Here is a 22,192-nt window from a genome sequence, read left to right as displayed (position 1 = left end):
GATATCGATGTCTGAAGCGACTTATTTTACGATACGGAGGGAGTATAGTGTTGTCGACCATGTACTGTTTGTCGTTTGCGTGCTTCTTCGCCAAGAATCAAGAGAAAAACACAAAGAAATGAAACCGATGATCCAGACGACGTACGGTTGCATTGCATGTGGAGATGATTAGGGAGGAGGAGGAGGAGAGGACAGAAAGCTAAGCAACGGCTGCACATTGGGCCCCATCGGCAGGCGGGGCGCGGGGGCCAGGCCACCATGCATAATCTTCAATATCAATCGATTCTTGATCGACGAGGCAGGCTACTGCATGCACGCAACGGGCCACGTACAGGCCGGGGCCGTGGCGGATCCAGAAATGGTTGAAGGAGGGCAGATTTTTTCTTCCTCTCTTTCTCTTTCTTCTTCCTCTCCTTCTTCCTCATCCTTTCTTCTAAAAAATTTGAGGGGGAGCTCAAGGGGGGCTCCATGGTTTTTTGGAGTCTAGGGGCGCTGGAGCCCCCTAGACCCAGTGCTGCCTCCGCCCCTGGCCGGGGGGGGGGGACATCGATCAGACACACGCGCCCACACTCTTCTCCTGCAGCGCCGGGGGCCTAGCCTCCTCCTCCGTCCTGCAGCTAGTGGTGATAATGGCCTATGGTCCTAGTGGCCTCTTCACAGTTCAACAAAAAATTATATAAAATTAGAGTCTGGACCTTTTAGAGCCTGGCTCTTAGATTTTTTAGTTCAAAATATTGGGCCCTTTGCCACTCCTACCTGCAGCTCTAGCCAGCTACTCGCTAGATCCCTCTGCTCGTCGTCGGTGCTCTTCCCTGATGAGTAGAGTACTAGTACACCGCTGCGACGGCGAGCGTGGCTAGTTTTAGCTACGCATGGCGACCCCTGCGGCCAGGGGCGGCCCCCATTGAATTCAAAGGCATTCACCTGAATACCTATTATTTTGAGGAAAAAAACAAGTAGATATAGTGTATACATGTATGTATATTCAAAAAAATGAGAAAAAAGAGAAAATCTCGTGATCTCAGTATTCTTCCCCGAAATGGGCCGAGCAACCCAAATAACAGCCCAATTGGCCTGCCATCTTATCCCCCAGGCCTCCTCACCGCCCCACCCCAGTCCCCTATCGCCCCCTCCTCCCACACCCTCTCCCTCAGCGTCAGGTCGACATCTACGTGGCACGAACAGCCGAGCAGCAGCAGCTAACCCTAGCGGCGCGGCGCGGCGAGGGTGCGGCAAGCCAGTGGGCGGTGGCGGACACGCAGGCACCAGGCGCGGCAAGACGAGAGGCCGCGACGCGAAGCTCGAAGGCACGAGCAGACCGGCGCCGGCTAGGCGCAGGCGCTCACAGCAGTGGCGGCCGGCTAACCCGAGCTGGGCGGCCTGCGGCAGCAGCGGCGCGGGCGAGCGGTAGCGAGCGCGAAGCGCTGCGTGATGCGGCTCGGCTCGTTGAGCGCTGTGCGGCCACGGGCCCATGGTGGCCGGCGGTCCTGCTCGGAAGCGGAGGTGCGGAGCAGTAGAGCCGCGCCCCGCGGAGGGCAGCGAGTGTGGTGCACCAGCGCAGCACTCGCCCCTCGGCTACTCTCGTACTCAGCTACGGCTTGTGCTTTGCAGACCTCACGGCGGGCAGGTGGAGGTGGCTTGCCAGAAACTCACAATTGAGAATTGGTAAGATAATTGTGCTAATTGCTATTTCATTTCTCTGGAATTTGTGACAATGGAACAGAGCAGTGATGTAGTGAGCATTTCTTGATTTTGTAGAACCCAAGTGAAGTCTGAAGCATGAGGAGGAAGAGTGGTAGTGCTACTGCAGATTTGAGGTCTTTCTTGGAAAGAGCTACTGCAAAGAAGGGACAACCTGATCCGGAGAATGTTATTCCATCTATAAAGAACCTGCTGCGAAGAAGAAACAACTTAACACTGTAATTTGTAAGCTTTCTTATCAATGTTGTTAGGCTATTTTATGATTTTATTCTCTATATATTTGAGATGTCGCTCCTTGATATATTTATTATTTAGTACATCTATTATCTATATATATTGAACAGTTTCAAGTTATGATAAATTTTATGATGTTAGTACTTAATTATAAATTATGAATCCGTACTAGGCTGTTAAAAAATTGAACCTATCAAAAATTTTGAATACACAAAGTCAAAATCTTGAACCCACCCATCTCATTTCCAGCCCTTCACCAACCCTCCCTCCCACTCCCATTTGCTTTGCATCCGTGATGCATGTGCGCACTAGTACCGCGAGGCCAGCCAGGGTAGGCCCACCGGCATGCACCTTTAATTTTACTACACGCATACCGTACGTACGATACCCACGTGTTCTGACCGCGTCGATCAGTACATCGTCGACGTCTTCGAACCCAGTCTGACAGCAGCAAACCGTATGATCACTTTTCTTCAGCAGCAGCAGAAGAAGGCAGTGTTTAGATTCGTAAAATGGTGGTAACAAAATCACATCGAACACTATAGCACATTGTAGCACTTTTCGTTTGCTTGTGATAATTGTTGTCCTATCATGATCTAACTAGGCTCAAAAGATTCGTCTCGTCATGTACATCAAAACTATATAATTAGTTTTTTTATTTACCTACATTTAATGCTCCATGTACGAGACAAAAGATTTGATGTGATAGATGAATAGTAAAATTTGGAGAGAGAAATTTTGAAACTAAACACAGCCGAAGAAGAAGAAACCGTATCAAGCACCACACACGGAGACACAGCATACAGCTACATACTCAGCATTGCCGCAATCTCTCTGGCTTTTGTTCTTGGGGCTGTTCGGCTGATCCAATTTCGGGTTGTCTCGGCTTATCTCCTCCCACATAATACTATTCATTCTACCAGCTGAACACTATTCACTGGATCAGCCGAACAGCCCCCCTTACCCCATGCCGTGCCAGCTATTGCCAGTTATCTTCTTCTTGCCTTGTCTCAACGTCCAGTAGAATGGATCATCAAAGAGATAAGTCTGGCACCGTAGTGACAGTGTAGCGCGGAGCCGGAGAAGCCACAAAAAGGGCTTCGGCTGTGTGAGAGAAGGATAGGGGATAGAAAAACGGATTTGATGAACAGTGCATGAACACAGTACCACTAGTAACTAGGCTCTTTTTGGCATAGCTCCGGCTCCGGCTCCAAAACGAGCTCCAGCTGGAGCTCTACCAAACGGTGTATTTTGCACCAGCTCCCAGCGTGAAGCTGTCCTTGGAGCCCCACGCGGCTTCCACACGCGAGGAGGAGCCCCAAAACGTAGCTCCGCGTGGCTCCTCCGGCTGCTTCATCGCGACTATCATCTTTGCCCCCGGTTTCGCTGCGCTCGCCTCCTCCCGCGTTGCCCCGGTCACTTTGCACGATCCGCTTCCTTAAGGCGCTGCGGCTATGGCAAGCCGGGTGGCGGATGACGCGGCCGGCTGCCGGAGGCCGCGTGGCGGCGGGCGGGGCGAGCGGCGGGAGGCGTGCGCGGCGGACGAGGCCAGCTGCGGGCGGCGGATGGCGCGGCCGGCGGCCGAGGCCGCGCGGCGGCGGGCGGGGCGAGCTGCGTGAGGCGTGCGCGGCGGACGAGGGCAGCTGCGGGCGGCGGATGGCGCGGCCGGCTGCCGAGGCCGCGCGGCAGCGGGCGAGGCCAGCTGCGGCCTGTGCGGGAGGTGCGCAGGGCAGCTGCCGTGGAGGCGGCTTGCGGGCTCCGAGGAGGCCGAAGACGAGCATGGAGGCTGGTGCGGCCCGTGAGCCCGTGAAGAAGGATAAGGTGGAGAGAAAAAAAAAAGAAAATAGGAAGAAAATGAAAAAAGGAGAAGAGGGTATTATGATCATTTCATATTTTATTTATATTTTAAAAAAATAGATGTAGCTGTTTTGCCAAAACGGTTTCAGCTCCACCATAAAAACCGCTCCACCAACAAAATCAGAGCCAGGACCGTTTTTAAAGGAGCCGGAATTCTACCGAACACACCCTTAATCATCAGTGGGAGCCGGAGCCATCCGAAGCCACGCCAAACGTGGTCTGCGCTACGTATCATCAGTTTCAATTCGGGGTCACCTTGTTGCCGTGCAACCACACGGAAAAGCAAATTAAATGATGACGAGGGCGATGTGCATATGCTTGCATTGCATGCATGGCAAATCGATCGGTCGCCAATTTATTTATTTTAATTGGGATGCGTCGCGTCGGCCTTTAAAATGAAACGTCCCTTCCATCGATAGAAAGATGTGAAAGGCGGCACGCGCTCGCCAATTAACTACAGCTACCGACTAATTGACCTTATAGGATGCTTTATTCATAGTGGTTCGTTGTGTTGTCGCTGGTTGCTGGTGCTGATTTGTCGTGAGAGAAAAGTACTGCTGGCTGCCTGGTGGCTGCTGGTGGGTGCTGGTTTGGTATGAGAGAAAAACACTGTTGGCTGGATGCAGCCAACAGAGTGATTCATTATCGGCAGTTTTTTTAAAAAAAAATCACACTTATGAGTTTTCAACCCACGCGTGCGTGGATAAAAGGAAAAAAAAAAGATAACCATGGTAAATTGGACCAATTTACTATCCGCAAAAAAATAGATTACTTGACATAGTTCTAGGAGTAAATTGAGTAAAAAAGTAGCTTAGGAGGTTATCTAGACTTCAAGCATACTTGAGAGGGCAATTTGATTTCATTTTCATGAAATAAAACAGAACAATATGAGCACACACACACACATCGAGTCTAGAACTCAAATTTCCATGGCAGGTTCTATCACACAAGGAGCCTGATCAATTCAGTTCCATGTGGGTTTTATGTTTACAAGCTACTGTAAAATAAGATTGTTTTTAAAGGAAACTAAGAAGATGGTTGAGCGCATGTTGATTTTTTTTTGAGATTATGAGCGCATGTTGAATAGTAAAACGGATTTCTTAAACAATGCTCAAAAGAAAAGGAGCAGAAAAACACTACCGGTAGTGGGCTGCGTGAAAGGCCCGAGCGGTGGGACAATGGGCCGTGCTTTTCCGCTGGACGGGACTAGAGTCCCCCCTTCTCTCGCGGTCTCGCCGTCCCCGCTCCTCCCCACTTCTCCAACCGCCAGCCGCGCCCTCGTCGCCAGGCATCAGAGTCGGGGGCGGCCATGTCCAGGTTCTGGAAGCCGGGGTCGGAGAAGCCCAGCACCCTACTCGTCGACGACGAGGAGGGCGGGGTTATCTTCCTCCCCTCCTCCACCAGCTCCGCATCCTCCTCTGGGTGCGGTCCCAAACCCTAAACCCTCCCCTTCCCCCCTTGTCCCCGCATTCGTTGCTTGGTGTGTCAAAATCTGAGACTGGGTGTGCTGCTGTTGCTTTGGTTGTGTTTGGCGGCAGCTTTGGGTACGCGAGCTTGGAGAGGCAGCGGCAGCGGCTGCCGGTGTACAAGTACCGTAAGGCCATCCTCTACCTGGTGGAGAGGCACGCCACCACCATCGTCGTCGGCGAGACAGGCAGTGGCAAGTCCACACAGATCCCTCAGGTACTTTCGCAAGTGGTCTTTAATTTAACGCCTCGGGGTGTGTAGGACGATTGGATAACATTTTTGTGCTACGCCTTCCCACTAGGCGTTCAGTCGACCAGCTGGTGCAAGTTAGCCGCCAGTTCACCCCACAAGCGTCAAATGCTACTTGATGTGGCAACATTCTTAGGGTGGTTTAAAGTGACGAGGTCGATGGTTATGCTTGCTTAACGTGTACACAACACATTTGTGATAATTCTGTTCCGAATCCCCAAAAATCTTGCGTGGGAGATTGGCATACGCAGCGTGATATGGATTCCTCCGTTCTGCATTTGGTTCATGCCCCCTTGTAGTGTTTACCAGCTACCATTGTTGCAGTTGGTGAGAGCCTGCATCTGCTGTTGTTGTAATAATGTCTGTGGTTTTCTAAATTGCTGTCAAAAAGTGACTGACTCTGAATCTAGTAAGCTTCTTCAGATTCTATGTGCTAGTCGTAAGAACTATACATATCAACATCAAAACTATATCTTGTAGTGAACTTGAACACTAGTATACACTCACCTGGATTAGAGATAAGCTAAAAGGCAGGAAAAGAAACAAACACGAGCCAGAGAGACAGCAAGAACTCCAAAGCGCAACTGTAATCTGAATATAATTTATGGCTGTCTTCCTATGTTTCATCACTAACTTCATTGTATTTCAAATCAGTACCTTAAGGAGGCTGGTTGGGCTGATGGTGGTCGACTTATTGGATGCACTCAGCCCAGGCGATTGGCTGTGCAGGTATCAAGTGCTTTTTATTCTTCATTTAGTTGTGCTTGTGCAAACTATTTATTCAAAACCAGGCCATTTTGTTTTATCGTCTGATGAATGCATGTTGAATGCTATATTTTCGAGTACACAAAGCATTCTGTTTTGGCTTTTATAATGCCACAGTCTTGCTCATTTTGCACATTCTTCGGGTGGCTAATACTTCCAACTGTGTTGTACTTGGGCCTTAGTGTGGCACTTCCACTAAGAATAACTGCCAAGCTGAATTTTTGTGATCAGGTTTACCATGTCCTGATTCTGCAATTACTCGTCAAACATCCATGGTCTGGATAAATATTTTAGTATTCGATGTCTGAACCTTTTACTTATAGTTATTTCCCTTTGAACATTATTTGCTGAATGGTATTTCAACTTCTGATTATATCCTGTTAACATGATGCCTACTGAGGAAATACTCTACTTACCAATTCAGCACTGGGAACTTCTATGCTGAAAATGTATTCATCTGATCATAGTTTTCGTAGAACCCACTCTAGAGCAATCAATTTGTAGAATATTATGATTGACTTGCATGATGGATGCTAACTGCACATTTTACTAGTCTGACACATTGTTATCGCATAGTATTCCTGTTATATATGCAGAAGTTTCTCCTTTCCTTTTTTCTTCGTAACATTGCTATTTCAACTCATCCTAGTAATTTGAACAGACGGTTGCATCAAGGGTAGCTGAAGAAGTAGGCGTGAAACTTGGAGAAGAAGTTGGTTATACAATCCGATTTGAAGATCAAACAAATCCGGTATCATTGATTTTTGTTCCTTGCGTTAGTTTTGTTTATATGAAGCTGGCAATATGAAACACATTAACATGCCTACAGTTTTGATTTGTTGATTTGAGTACCCATGTTATCTAGTCGTCCGACTAATCGCGATTAGTCGCGATTAGTCGGGCTTATCGGTCCATGGACCTCGATAAGGGGCACCGATTAGGTTGGAGCGACTAGTTTTCTAGTCGTCCGATTAGTCGTCGTCTAATCGCGATTAGTCGCGCCGATCAGCTAGAAAAACGATCAGACCACGAGTTGGTGGTGGGCTATTTTGCGTTGTGGGCTTGGGCCGGTGGTGGGCTGGAGAGGCGGCCCATTAGGTTTTAGGTATATAGAGTCAGACACAGCAGCTCCCAGCTCCAGACCACGACCGTCCGCCCGCTCCTCCAGACTACGAGCGTCGTCCGCCGCCGCCCGCCAAATCCGCGCCAAAATCGCGCTGCCCCGCCCAAAATTGCGCCGCCCCGTGGATCGCCGCCGCCTGCTGCACGTCCGCCGGCGCAGCTGGCAAGACCCGGCGGCCGACGACCCTCTTTCTTCCGCTTCCTAAGTTCTTGGCTCTGCCTCCGCCTCCGCCAGGCCTTGGGCGCCGGCGTTCTGCAAGGCTGCCACCAGCATCAGCACCTGAAGATGACCTCCTCTTCCTCCGACGGTAAGTGGCATGCTTCTTCTCTGTGCTCTCCCCTCCCCTGCTTCACTATCTGCTCGTGCTTCTTCTCTGTGCTCTCCCCTCCCCTGCTTTACTGTCTGCTCATACTCGAGCTCCGATTCCCCTCTTGCTTGCTATTCTTCTAGCTTCTTTCTCTCCTCTGCTTAGTGTTATGTGTATGTGCAGATGTGGATCGATGCCACAGAGCTGTGGAAGTGTTCCCGCACATACACTTCCACCATCATTGTTGCCTTCATGCTTGCTTTTTATTAAGTAATATGTAGTACATATATCATATCGGTCCTGGGACACTAGGACGACTAGGCAGACGACTAGGACCGACTAGGCTCGACTAATCGGCCTGATCGACGACTAATCGCGACTAGTCGTCTGATCAGTCCCAAGGCGACTAGGTCCGACTAGACGATTTGAAAACATGGTTGAGTACTAATTTGGGTATCAAAGCAGAATACTCAAATATGCTTATGTCCACCTGGTTTCTCAGGGTATGACCATGATAAAATTTCTCACAGATGGGGTATTGATTAGAGAAATGATGGAAGATCCTCTTCTTACCAAATATAGGTATGTTCGTATGCTTGAAGCCTCAATAGCTTACTTTGTGACAGGAAAATACTCAACCATGTCTGATCCAATTGTACACGTGACTCTCTTTGATGCCCTGAATATATATTGGTTGGTTCATAATGGTGTAAAATTTACTTTCTGTTGGGAGAAAATCCATTAATAATTACTTCGCAAAGTTAAGTCCATCTAATTTTTTCCTAAGTCATTTTTTTTAACTTTGACAAGCAGTACGTAGATGGTCAGAGTTATAATTATAAAAGCAATTTTTATATTAATGTGAATCTATAAATTTTTTTAAATATAGATGGTCAGAGTTAAAATTGTTTTACTTAGAACAAACCTATATGAACTTATATTTGTGAAACATGCCAACTCTCTTTGTTCTCATATTGATCCACGTTTTTCTGTTCTATTAGTGTAATTATGGTGGATGAAGCTCATGAAAGATCCATCTCAACTGATATGTTGCTGGGACTCCTGAAAAAGGTTAGCCTCTCTTGAATACAGAGTTGGCTTCCTCTTAATGTGTGCGAATAATATTTTTATTTCCACAATGGCTGTATGTTTACATGGATAAATCAGATTCAGCGTCGCCGGCCCGAGCTGCGTCTGATCATCTCCTCTGCAACAATTGAAGCAAGATCAATGTCAACTTTCTTCAACATTAGGTCAATCCTTATCAATAATTTTCATTTCTTCCTGGCTGGATGTTGTTGTTTTTGTGTATAACCTGCCAAGTGAAACGAGCACATTGCCTATCTATGGATCCAGGATACATGGCATAAATAAGCATACTGGTATCAGCAGGAATCTCATGCAATGTGGCTGTGTTCACTGTTTGTTTGTTTTAATGAAAAAGATAAAGTTCTTGCCATGGCGAATCCACCGAAAATTCTATTTATCAACTGCATTCAGTTGTAACTCTGATGCATGCATTGGTGACTGGTGTTGAAACATCGTTTATGTCCATCACATGCAGTGACACGCTCCTTTTCTGCTATAAAGTTAGTGTGATCCTGATCTTTGTATTTGATTTCACACACAGGCGGAAGAATTCCTTGCTCGGGTCTTCTGATGATTTGCCCAACCCAGAACCTGCTATACTTTCTGTTGAAGTATGTTCTCCTTTTGAGATGAGATACACATGGGAGAATGTGAGCCCTTTTATTAATAAAGACATAATTTGTCACTACAGGGTAAAGGATACACCGTGGAAATTCATTATGTTGAAGAACCTGTCTCAGACTACTTACGGGCTGCTGTGAATACTGTACTTCTTATTCATGAAAAGGTTATTCGCTTCTTGCTGTTTGGCGAAAATTAGATTAAATTTGGCTATTATGCTTCCTAATGTCATACATTTGATGATTTGCAACTTCAGTTTCCTTTGTTTCCTAGATTTATTTGATTTGTTTGGTATGTTAGTTATTTCTGTTAGGCTGTTTGTCAACTTAACAAAACAAAGGTCAAGGTTATTCACATTTGTTTTAGATCTTAGATGGAACTCTGAAGCTAACATAAACTTTGTAGGTGATTTCTGATTTGTATGTATGTGTGCTTTTCAACTGCGTCACTATATGTGACCTGTAGAACTAGTTTTGTTTGCAATCACATGCTCGTCTTAAAGCATTGGCACTCAAGTTATAACCTGACTGCCACAATAAACATACATTCCTGCTACAAAGTTCATAAGATATAAACATCTAATAAAGACTGCTTGTGATCAAAAGATAAAAAAGGGCATACCCAGTGCGGAATTTCCCACACAAGGTGTTTTCTGGGTATTAAAAGATAACTTGTCGAAATATTTCTGGGTGAAGCAATTTGAGTAAAGAAAGGAAAGGCTGTTTTCTTATCCTTGTAATTAACATCTGTCTAATTTAATTATTCACCTAACATAAAAGGTCTGGCCAGCCAGCCTTTCATCAGCTATGAGGTTACACTGTCAGGCAAAGTAGTTAATGAAAGTCTTAAGCGATGCCATTGTAGCACTGATAAACCATCATGGTTTCCTGATCCCTTTTTACAGTTTTTTAGTTTCCGAAGTATATAAGGAGCTGCTATCTTTCTTGTTATTGTGCTGATAAAGCCCCGGTTAATCTAATAGCATTGCTTTGTCATCACTTAACGTTTTTTTTTTCAGGAACCACCAGGGGATATCTTGGTATTCTTAACTGGTCAGGATGACATAGACGCTGCTGTTAAGTTGCTGAATGAAGAAATTCAGCACCTTGGAAGACACTATTTGGGTAATTTATTCTCTCAGCATCGTAGAAAATATTGAACTAATAGGTTAATACTACTAATCATGACCAGGGGATGATGTTCTGGAAGTGAATGGGCTGTAGTTACCTGCTTACATAGAAGGGACTGATATTGCAGTTGGTAAGAGGGAGGTGTTGCACCTGTCTCTTGCCAGCTACCTCCCTCATGGTTTGGATGTGATTCCAGAATTTGGGACACACAGGAAGGGGGGAGTGAGTGAGTGAGTTTTTTCTACTATTGATTAAGGAAATAGATCTGACAGCCTTGATAGGTCAGCCATAAGAAACGAGGCTAACAAACTGGATCTTTAGGGCCTGATTGGTTTGCGGATAGCCAACAGCCTGGCTCGCATGCTGCGTAGAGGCCCGCTGTGGCCAGTCTCGCCAGGTGCTAGAGCTGCTTGATTGGTGTGCGCACGCCTGTATACAGGCTCGGTTCAGACGCTGTTTGGTTGCTCGCACTTCTAGTGCAAAAGTGATTTTTTGTGTCTGCACGTTCTCCCATACGCATACCCATGCGCTCGCGCTTGCAGCAGCGGAGCCTGGCTCCAGGGAAACAGTCATTCCCTCGTTCCTCTGGAGCCTGGCCGAGAGCAGCCTTTTGCATGCGTGCAGCCTGGTCGAGGGAGTGGACCAGGAAACCAAACACACGGAGCCTGCATCCGACGGGCCTGGTTAAGCTGCATGCAGCCAACCAATCAGGCCCTTAGGAACTATAACCACTAATATGACCATGAAGCAAGTCGCCAAACTAGTTAAAGATAAGGGCATAGCCTATTCATGGCCCAGTTCACGGCCAGTCTGAGCCCGCAACTGGTATTTGAGTCCCCACATGGCTCTGGGGCAAATCTACTTGTCAAATTGCATTCTGCTTGCGGAGTTGCGGTTGTAAATTTTGGTTTCTAATGCATCCAGATTGCTTCAACTTTCAGACTTGCTGATTTTGCCCTTGTACTCTGGTCTTCCGCGTGGAGATCAAGTAAGTAATTGCATTAGTTTTAGCAATAAGTGATGCTCCAATTGGCACCACTCCATCTCCAAGTTGACTCTGTCTGTTTCTCTTTGGCTTTCTAGGATCTCATTTTCGCTCCTACTTCAAGAGGAAAAAGAAAAGTTGTGTTGTCAACCAACATTGCCGAGACGTCATTGACTTTGGAGGTACTGCATGTGCATGGTTAGGATAACAAATACCAGTTGATTGTAACTGTATTATTGATTCTTTCTCTGTTTTGCAGGGTGTGGTGTATGTTGTTGATAGTGGATTTTCCAAGCAGAAGTGTTATAATCCGGTACTTTACATTTCTATTTTCTATGACAAATAGTTCATCATTTCTTCTGAACTTGACTTTAGCACTGACTCTGCCTGTCATAGATATAACTTTACTTTTTGTTCCCTTTTCATTGAATATTTGAAGTGAACATGCCTACTAGTGCAATAACCTTCAGATTCTAACTTTTTATGTGCTCAATACTTGGTATGCAAGAATGAGAGTTATTGGATTTCAAATCCTAATCAATATCTGTAAAGGCATTCCTCATGAGTAAATTCAGGCCCCTTCTCTTGTTTGCTAGAGTTATAGTTTTGCTTGTAAAAGATACTATGTTGCTGTTATTGAATACTTCTATGCTTCACCCTTCCAATAGGAGTTGTGTAAAATCTTAAGCATGCCAACGTGTAAGAGTAGCTAGGATCAATTGACTCTAAAACAGTAAAACACCTAATATTCTGAAAAGCTATTTATCACGCACCTTTGTGTTACTCATTCTCAGTATTTCCCTTCACCTCTTTTGAAGGTTGATTAGATCTGACAATTTAAAAAAAGAGGGATTTTATTGGTTGGTGTAGACTCTTAATATTTGTTGGGAGTCTTTTTTTTGTGACACTGCATCTAATTTTGGGCTTAGATTTCTGATATCGAGAGTTTAGTTGTTGCACCAATATCAAAGGCTTCTGCAAGGCAACGAGCAGGCAGAGCTGGAAGGGTGCGACCTGGGAAGTGCTTTCGGTAGGTGATGTTTTGTTATGGAAATATTATTATTATTTTTTGTTATTACAAACCATGATGTTGATTTATGGTTCTCATCATCTGATGGCAATCATGTGCTGGCGTAATTTCATTATTACTGATTTTGAATATATTTTGCTGATATAGAGGTTAAAACATTAAAAATCGTATAAATATTTTCAAAGTAAATGACCTACGTATGTGTTACACTTTCTCATTGAGTTAGATTTTCACTGTCTTTGTACATCTTGTAATTTCTTGATATCTCCTGCAGGCTTTATACAGAGGAATATTATCTTAATGAAATGCAGTCAGAAGGAATTCCAGAAATGCAAAGGTCCAACTTGGTTTCCTGCGTCATACAGGTAACTTGGTTTATCTGTATCCTTATTCTTTTATAGTTATATTATATATAATATATATACTGCACAGTGATGTTTTTGTGCACCCTACCTTTCATTGCTTATGTTGTCTTATATGTGGCTCTATAAAAGACATGGATTGAATGTGGTATTGTTCCATTTCTTTTGGTATAAATGTGCTAATATGCTATTATACAAAGATTATGCTTATATCTGCTGCATGTAACCAAATAAATTCCAACAAAAACGTAATGCGCACCATAGAGAACCAGTCTCATTTTCTTTTCTTTTTGGAAAGTTTGGATTGAAGCATGCATTTATAATTGAATTGTTTTCTGCATTCTGGCATTTATGATGCGAATTATTGAAGTTGCTGTTGGTTTCTTAACAGAAGATAAGACAACAACTATTAATTGTTAAGCATATAGCTATCATGGTGCCTTCAAATAAACTTTATGGCTTTGTGAATAATTTTCTTCTCACTGAAGTTAACAAATATAATGCATTGCAATCTACTTCCATGGTGGCAGTTAAAAGCCCTAGGCATAGACAACATTCTTGGCTTTGATTGGCCAGCTTCTCCATCCCCGGAGGCAATGATTCGGGCTCTCGAAGTTCTATTCTCCCTAGGAATCCTTGATGAAGATGCCAAATTGACAGTACCCATTGGTTTCCAAGTTGCTGAGATCCCTCTGGTATGTGCAGCTTAGTACTTATCCTGCTGATAACTCCATGTGTGCATCTTATCTGTAACATCTCTTTTTGTGTTCTCTCTATGCTACCCTCACTCTGGTCCAAGGTGAGGTGTGGTTTTACTGTAATTGGACCATTTGTTCTCCTTTATACAACGATATGCAGCTCTCCTGCGTATTCAAGAAAAAGATAACTCCATGTGTAAGGGAATGTTCTGAACCCTCTATAATATGATTATGGAATAGTTGCTTTGGCAAGTCCTGGTTGCCATAATACCCTGGCAATCCTACCACGGCAACTGTGTCAAGTCTGCTTATTCTTGGGTTTCTGTTTAGCGAGTCTAAAGCACTTCCACCAACTGGTATCATTTGTGGACTACTAATATTTGAGTTTCAGAGTTACTCATGTATTTCTAGAAAGAAAAAAAAAGAATACATAGGACCCTAAAAATCCTGCAAGGAAAACCCTAAATTCAATTAAATTGTGGTTGATGTGCTCTAGAGTGGTCAAACTTTTGTCTGACTGTCTCTTCCTGGAAATTTCAACTATGTTTGATTGTTACTGCAGTAGCACAATAATTTGGGTACTAAAAAGGCTAATCTGGCTGTTAAACAGATGTTACAATAAATGTAGTTAATTGAAAACTTCTTAGGAAGTAATCAGAAATTCAGAATGCTGCTAGCTCTCACAGATGTATTTATTTAGCAGGATAAAGTGATTGTGTGTTATATGAATATCTTTATTTGGAATGAAAGATTTCAAAGGAAAACAAGGCCTATACTAATATTAAGGTCATTGCTTAATTGCAAAGAAAAATGATAAATATTTTGAAATAAAAACAGGGACATGCGTTTTTTTTTCAATTGTTATTTCAGCATAATGCTTTTCAGGTTGTTGCTTATATATTTTTGCCTGGCAGACTGCCAGTTAAGCTCTGTTAACAGATATGCTATGTAGTGTGAAGTATGTGATGCAGGCATGCATCCAATAGTGACATGTTTTACTTTGTGGCTAAGCTTTTTGAGCAATTGTTGTTGTATACTATTTTTTTTTCCAGATGACACTTCTAATGTTTTAATTATTTATTTATGCTCATATGATGCACATTGTTACTTGTTGAACTTGACCAACAACATTCTGAAAGCAGCTGAAAGCCTGAAAGTCATGCCGCTCTGTTGGCCATTTTTATGTGTTTTGACGCTTGCCTTTTCAGTATGCTCTTTTATTCTTACAGTTGTGCTGAAGAACATTATTTGCCCAAGTTGACATGTTAATATGTACAGTAACATAATAATTTCTTGCAGGACCCCATGATTTCAAAAATGATCTTGTCAGCAAATGATTTTGGATGCTCTGATGAGATATTGACCATAGCATCATTTCTATCTGTTCAAGTTAGAATTTGTATCTCAGATACTTTTCCTTTTCTTGCGCTATTTTAATCTTGCTATTGTTCTGATACCTACTGGTTTATGCAGTCTGTGTGGGTTTCTTTGAGGGGAGTGAAGAAGGAATTTGATGAAGCCAAGCTTCGATTTGCTGCTGCTGAGGTTTGCAGAATCAACTTTCCACATTTCTATTGTTTTATTAGTCAGGAACCCTGATGTCACGTAGCTGTTAATATTGACACTTATATTAGTGCTCTGCTTACTGAGGTCACGTACCATGGGACACCCATTGATGACAGTAAAACAATATTACACCATAAAAAAATTGTTTGAAATTAATTTACCTGTTCCTAATTGCTTTTTTTAAATTAGAGACACACTTTTCTTTTGACATTTGAGCAAACTCCTCAATGCATTACGCTGCTTAAAGCGTGTGTCTTTTCTGATGCTTCATTTGCACTGATGCTGTGGGATCAGCAAGCTGATACTGGTGATAGGTTGATTGCTCCTCCTCCTCATTAGAATTTGGATAAGTCATTTCTTTTTCTTCTTCTATCTCAAAACTTGGATTTCAGATTAGCATCATTGCTAGAATATCCATATTTTTTAGAGTGCTTTCCGACGTGTGTTTCATAGAAGTATGTGCTTTGTCTGTATTTGCTCTTGGTTGGTTAATCATATTTTCTTATGTCCTGATTGTATGTTCTACCACAGGGAGATCATGTAACATTTCTGAATATCTACAAAGGATTTCACCAGTCTGGAAAATCTAGCCAATGGTGTTACAAGAACTTTTTGAATTACCAAGCATTGGTATGTATTCACTACATAAGGTTATGATTTTTTAAATTAGGAATCTTGCACTATCCAAAACTATGCTGTTCTCCCGTTGTTCCAAGTGTGCGCACACGTTTCAAAATACATCTTTTTTCTCATTGCCGCAGAAGAAAGTCGTTGAAATTAGGGGCCAGCTTCTCAGGATAGTGAAGGGTTTTGGAATACCGTTGAAATCATGTGACAGAGATATGCAGGTATGATGAACTTCGAACTAGTTTTGGCATCATTATTTTGTGCATATCAGGTCTAATTTATTCCACCCAGCAAGACCTTGCTCCCCTGTGGCTGGTCTTCCTTTGACTGCCAAGGTCATCCTCTCACCCTAGGCCAGCAATCAGGACAGTTGTGTGACCGAGGTGGCATCCAACACACCTGTTTGGCCCTAGGCTCTGAGTAATGAAGCACTGTTCAAATAGCCAAACTCAGAGGATAGTATATATTGGTTAAGGGACATGCCTACTGCTATCACCATTATACTAGCTCATATTTTCTTTGCTGCTGTCCGTTTTCTATCTTTTTTATATAGAACATGTTATTTACACATTCCTCTCACTGTTATGCTTATCTGAAGTGCTTTTAATTGTATCCTAATGTATTTTTTGTTAGCTATAAAAAATACCCATGTGCTTGTGCTTACTCCATTACTATCCCGATATTTTGTAGGCTGTTAGAAAGGCCATTATTGCCGGTTCATTTGCTAATGCATGTCATCTGGAGGTATTTTCTCTATTTAATCAATGTGGTGTTATCTATTACATTACCAAGCAGATTGGGTGGTCTCTAATATATCTAACTTCTAGTGAAAGTTTAGTTTATTTCTCAATCCCTACAAACATCTAGTATATGATTTGGGCCTGTAAATCTTTATCCGTGCATCAGCGAATTGACAGCTACTTTCCAGTCTGATTGAGAAAACATTCCAAAGGATATTTGGTCACTGTCGACAGGCCTACTGATTGGGAATGAATTTCACCTGAGTCAGCTGGGGCTTTACTGAGCTGGCCTGCCTAGCTAACCTGTCTCAAGTTGGACAGTGCGTTTCTTCAGCTTTCCTTGCCCACACCATGTCTCTATCTGATGTTTGTGATTCTTTTTCTTTGTACTTATGGTTGTATGTTTGTCCTAAAGTTGATCCCTTAGCTGACCAAATGCTGTATATGTATGGGTCAACACATTTTCCAGTTACACTTTCACCTTCTCGGTTGCTTACCACAAAAAGGTTGACCTGTGCTGAAAGCTCGCACAAAAGGTGGAGTCTGGTTAAGGGAATTCCTAGGCAGCCTTTCCCTTGCTTATTTTGTGAGGTGGCTGATCCGTATCCAGCCTCCTCGGTTGCTTACCGTAGCCTGAACAAAAGAAAGAAAGAAAAAATGCAACATTTCCATTTGTATCTGATATCTTGAAAGTATCATCCTTACCCACGACACTCGAGTATGCTGGTTTTGCTGTGCAGATGCATGGTGTTGAGATTTCAGAAGGTTCTTTATTCTGCCACCAAAAATAGTTAGCTGCTGTCTGTAGGACATTGCAATAATATGAATTATATTAAACTCTTCTGTAGTTAGCATGCGTTCCGCATTCGTTTTCCCTTTATCCCAGAGAGCAGTTTATCGACAGCATGCATCTAAGTAACTCGCGTTTGATTTTCAGTGACCCTAATGACTTTCTCTGTTATATAGGAATACAGCCAAAATGGAATGTATAAGACGCTTAGGACATCACAAGAAGTGTACATTCATCCATCTTCAGTTCTCTTTAGGTGAGCTCAGTAATAATTTTATATTTCATGAACACTTGTTTTTTTCAAATTATACCTTTCATGACACCATTATTGCATTTTAGGGTCAATCCAAAGTGGGTTGTTTACCAGTCTCTTGTTTCCACCGACAAGCACTACATGCGAAATGTTATTGCCATTGAACCGTCATGGCTTACAGAAGCTGCACCACATTTTTATCAGTTCCGAGCACCCAATCCAGCTCTCCACTAACATAACTCTGGTAATTTCTTTTGGTTACTCAGTTGTCTTTTCCTTACATTCAACAATGGTGTAAAGTTTTAACAATGACTTAATGGCAAGACTCAAGGTGTTTACACCTTTTTTCCCAGTTGCTTATTGGCTAAGGTTGGATACAAAGCCACCGGTTTTATTAGTTCAGCTTGGTGCTATTATGTAGAGCAGAATGGCTTGCTTTACTAAAAGCACGTGCTTTAACAGTAATCAACTGGAGGTCCAGAGTGTATTGCTGTCAGACTAAGTATATGCTTGATTACTGGCTGATCTGTGCGTACACTAATTTATAGAACAGTGCTACACTTTGTTTTGTTTTGTTTTGTTAGAGAGCTTTACTTTCTTAGTGACACACTTTTACTAATGCAAAGGATATGCCCAACTCTTGTGGCGTTATCCTACTCCAGTAGTTATGGGACATTGCTTAGGTAAAACATGCCTTGTTAGAATCATTCTTATCAGTTTACATGTTTATCCTGCTTGGAATTTGATACTGTAAGTTGAAAAATCGTTGAAGAGATGAAAGAAATGTGAGTGGAAAGTTAAATCAGATATCATTGAATAGGAAATTGCTTGGCTGCAGCTCCTGGAATAACCGATTGGCTGAGAATTTTCAGAAGGCAGTTATTTTCGCTGCACATTCCTGAAGATGGCAATATCTGTTGTTACTTGAGGTTAACTTGTTACTGTATGCTTCTTCCAAGCTCCATGCAGATGGTTGCCAAAAGTTTCTTAATTTTTTTTTATGTTTTGCCAGAATTTTCTGATCAAACCCTTTTTTTCTGAACGGCACCTATATCTATTTCTATTGATATAACAGGGAAACAAGGTTACAGCTCATCTAGTCCATTTTCATCATACTATAGGACTATTCGTTTTAGAATGAGCAAATCACCAAGCACTATAGTAGTATCAAGAAGGGAAGAAAGGAGTCCTGTGGGCTCTAAATATCTCCGTTAAACAAACGATGATGTCCACCTTTTTGCAAGCCTGCTTGTACCTGCTTTGACAAGTGGAGAATCCAACACACTCCATATCATGAGATTGTCTTGAGCACGAGGTAAAGAACAAGTTAGATTTGCTAGATCCCGAAAACCTAAAGAGTCAGCAGTCCGCATGGTATCTAGTGCTCTTCTGATGAGTATTAATTTTTTACTGAATGTCCCTTGGTTGAGTATGCAACCTTTTGTTTTTTTATAGAAAGAGCACTCCGCCCACTGCGCCTAGGTACCTGTCAGTAACGTGGCACCTCAATTTTGCGATGTGGTTTTAACTTTATTTGTATTCGTATTTAAGAATCTTAAAACCTTTCGATTTGGATCCCAGTCCACCTATCCTCAGACCTTAGTGCTGGTGGGCGGTCCCTTTCTGAAACGATTAGCTCCCTTTCGGCATTCGGGGATGTGAGCTAGTACTATGAAATAGTGAAAAGTGGAGAGTAATGTGATGTGATCAAGATTGATGTCTCCTGCACAGAGAAATGACCTGTCGTCTGAACCCGAACATGCCCTCTGCCCTTCTTCCCCGTCCCGCCCGCACAGCGCGGCGACCCCGCGTGGGCGGGTTCACCGACCCAGTGGCGTTCGCGTGCCCCGCGGCCGCGGAGGACGCGCGTGAAGAAACCCAAGCCGCGCATGGTTTTGCTGTGGCACAGTTCCATGGATCAGCACAAAGTCACTGCCGACAAAAGTAGAGGATAGACATGACCTTGTCCCCACAGCGACAGTTAAACGGCAGCAAAGCCATCCCTTTTCCTTTTCTTGTCCTTTCAACCCGGGGCCGGTTGCCCACTCGTGTCGTGTGAACCCGGGATTTTACGGCCTTGTACACTTTCGTGCAATTTGGTTACAGAAATTAGGATTATTATGGTGAGCAAATCAAAGCTTCAAAGGCGACGTGCCGCTGCCACCGGTGTCAATGCGTTAACGTTGGATGGGTAGCTGCTTCGTCGTGCCACTCATTTTGTCGTGGCAAGTTGGCAGGAAGAGAGATAATAATGGTTAGCTAGCCTAGGCCTAAGCTAGCGATTGCTGCTGTAGGAACAAAGGAAGGCACGTACAAGCCTGATTCCTTTTTTTTTTCTTGGAGAAATGCTTATGATCAGCACGTGCTATTCATACGCGCCGCAAGCTCAGAACGTCCTGCAAAACTGGGAAGTCACTTGATCATCATAATTTTTAAAATTTTCATATAAACCCTTATGATCAGCACGTAGCATTATTGCCTGTTCAAACCTAAACAACATTTAAGCATACGCCATGGTCCATGGACGCCACTATCACTCTGACTAGCGGGCTGGCCAGGCATGTCGTTCTATATTAATTACTATTCTCTTTCCAGTTTCCACACATGACGTCTGGAATTATGGATAGTAAACACTAAATAACAACGCCTGCATATAAGTAGTCAGAAACGGGCGCCAGCACGATCGGCAACACCGGAATTCTTCGCGCGCGCAACGCGGCCACTCCGCGGATCCAACACTGATTAGGGTTTAATATAATCCGGAGGGCCCCTTTTCTTTCTGATAAGCATGACCTGATCTCTTCTTTTCCAACCAAAGCTGCGAGCGACATGCAGGCTAGTTGCTTCCAAAGCCCCATCTGTCTCACTCTCAAGCTGCGCCCATCCGGAGTGGCAGGCTCCGATTGAATCCAATGTGATCTAGCTAGAAAGGCCTTGAACGATGACTGGTAGCAACAGAAAGCGACCGGCTGGTGTATTCAAATCTGGCAGGTGTGGAATCCGTTGGCGATTAGTGGTGGTTTAGTTAGCCATGCTGGTCAAAATGTGCTTGCGTGGCCTAATCTGGCCCCGGTCAGTGACAGCGATCTGAACCAGCAGGGGTTGCTAATAAGCTCAGGCAAGCAGAAGCACCTCGCTTGCTGTTACCCCATGATGCATGGTCATAATAAGTACATGAGAGCAGCTTCATTTTTTTTTGTTAATCCTTTGAGGGCACACAAAAGCTACTCCGCGCAGTAGTAGTAAAGCTCTTGGCTGATGGATCGATCACCGACTCCTGATGATCAATCATTCATCAGCCTCATAAAATAACGCTCTCGTGCATGAGCATGGCTATCCCACGTGGCTCGGATGGTAGCTTCGTCGCCCCTCAATTCTTCTTCGAACAACGCGGCCACTCCGCGGATCCAACACTGATTAGGGTTTAATATAATCCGGAGGGGCCCTTTTCTTTCTGATAAGCATGACCTGATCTCTTCTTTTCCAACCAAAGCTGCGAGCGACAGGCAGCCTTTCGCGCGCAAGCCCCATCTGTCCCACTCTCAAGCTGCGCCCATCCGGAGCGGCAGGCTCCGATTGAATCCAATGTGATCTATCTAGAAAGGCCATGAACGATGACTGGTAGCGACAGAAAGCGACCGGCTGGTTTATTCAAATCTGGCAGGTGTGGAATCCGTTGGTGATTAGTGTTGGTTTAGTTAGCCATGGTCAAAATGTGCTTGCGTAGCTTAATCTGGCCTGTCAGTGACAGGGTTTTTTTACCGACCGGAACCGGTCCGCGTGGTTACCGGTCTGGACCGGTTCCGGTACCGGCCAGTTTCAAACCGTCCCAATTCAAAACTTAAAATTTGAATTCAAAAAAATGAAAAATTATCAAAAAAATTCCTAAAAATACTTCAAGTTGCGACGAATCTAATGATGTCGAATTTTTTCAAATATTCGTTCATTTAGTATATTTTGCGGGCATTTGAAGTTAAACAAAAAAGAAAAATAAAAAATGGGCCCCCGACCATGGAGTACCGCAATCGCAGAGGAGAACGGTTGGACCAACGGACTACGACACTCCACAGTATTCTTCTTCCTCCTACAGCGATACCTCGCACTCTTTTTACTATCCCATACCTGACATCAGCATGCAGCCACCGACGAGATGGGTGTACGAATGGGAAGATCCCCATTTTTACATTATGTTAGTTCAGGAATGGGAGACAACATCGGCGTGGACAGAGCAATCTTGGGAAGACTACCGTCGGTTTTTTTGTTCAACGCCCCGGTTACCACTCAAACCGAAGCGGTTTAAGGACCTAACCGGTCGGCTAACCGGTGGAAACCGGTTGAACTGTCGTTTTTTGTTTGGAATTTGAATTTGGCCGATTTTTTCCGGTAACCGGTCAAACCGGTCTGGTTTACCGGAACCGGACGGCGGTGGTTTCATCCGACCGGTCGGTAAAAAAAACTCTGGTCAGTGACACCGATCTGAACCAGCGGGGTTGCTAAGCTCAGGCAAGCAGAAGCAGCTCGCTAGCTGTTACCCCATGATGCATGGTCATAATAAGTACTCCCTCCGTCATCAAATATAAGTCATTCTAAAGTTTTTA

At 43.9% G+C, this 22,192-nt stretch overlaps 1 protein-coding gene across 9 annotated transcripts; it reads left to right on the top strand.

The window, feature by feature from the left end:
- Positions 1–5,012: 5,012 nt before the first annotated feature.
- LOC120705613 (probable pre-mRNA-splicing factor ATP-dependent RNA helicase DEAH9) lies at positions 5,013–19,196 on the top strand. 9 transcript variants are annotated; one of them, XR_005688012.1, is made up of 25 exons: positions 5,013–5,214; positions 5,331–5,475; positions 6,163–6,237; positions 6,935–7,024; positions 8,206–8,285; positions 8,705–8,774; positions 8,871–8,956; positions 9,334–9,403; positions 9,484–9,579; positions 10,432–10,537; positions 11,485–11,531; positions 11,627–11,710; positions 11,788–11,841; positions 12,458–12,558; positions 12,833–12,923; positions 13,451–13,615; positions 14,918–15,007; positions 15,092–15,163; positions 15,716–15,814; positions 15,946–16,032; positions 16,502–16,555; positions 17,518–17,597; positions 17,681–17,838; positions 18,433–18,523; positions 18,716–19,196. XR_005688012.1 is itself a non-coding variant. In XM_039990055.1 (24 exons), the coding sequence occupies exons 1-23, from the start codon at positions 5,102–5,104 to the stop codon at positions 17,826–17,828; spliced, it is 2,103 nt and encodes a 700-aa protein (XP_039845989.1). In that variant the 5' UTR covers positions 5,013–5,101; the 3' UTR covers positions 17,829–17,838; positions 18,716–19,196. The 9 variants fall into 9 exon arrangements, 5 of the variants coding, with proteins under 5 accessions (XP_039845989.1, XP_039845990.1, XP_039845985.1 ...); XR_005688011.1 differs by having other exon boundaries at positions 18,670–19,196; XR_005688010.1 differs by having other exon boundaries at positions 18,415–18,523.
- The last annotated feature ends 2,996 nt before the right edge of the window (positions 19,197–22,192 follow it).

The sequence above is a fragment of the Panicum virgatum genome, chromosome 5K, assembly GCF_016808335.1.
Source record: "Panicum virgatum strain AP13 chromosome 5K, P.virgatum_v5, whole genome shotgun sequence".
Lineage (NCBI taxonomy): Eukaryota > Viridiplantae > Streptophyta > Magnoliopsida > Poales > Poaceae > Panicum > Panicum virgatum.
This window is presented reverse-complemented; position numbering and strand designations above follow the sequence as displayed.

Bases quoted from the DNA above. Each gene is read 5' to 3' on its own strand.
- LOC120705613 (XM_039990055.1), top strand. From the start codon at position 5,102: ATGTCCAGGTTCTGGAAGCCGGGGTCGGAGAAGCCCAGCACCCTACTC. The intron at 8,775-8,870 runs GTTAGCCTCTCT...TGGATAAATCAG, and splicing joins TGCTGGGACTCCTGAAAAAG to ATTCAGCGTCGCCGGCCCGA. The intron at 15,008-15,091 runs GTTAGAATTTGT...TGGTTTATGCAG, and splicing joins CATCATTTCTATCTGTTCAA to TCTGTGTGGGTTTCTTTGAG.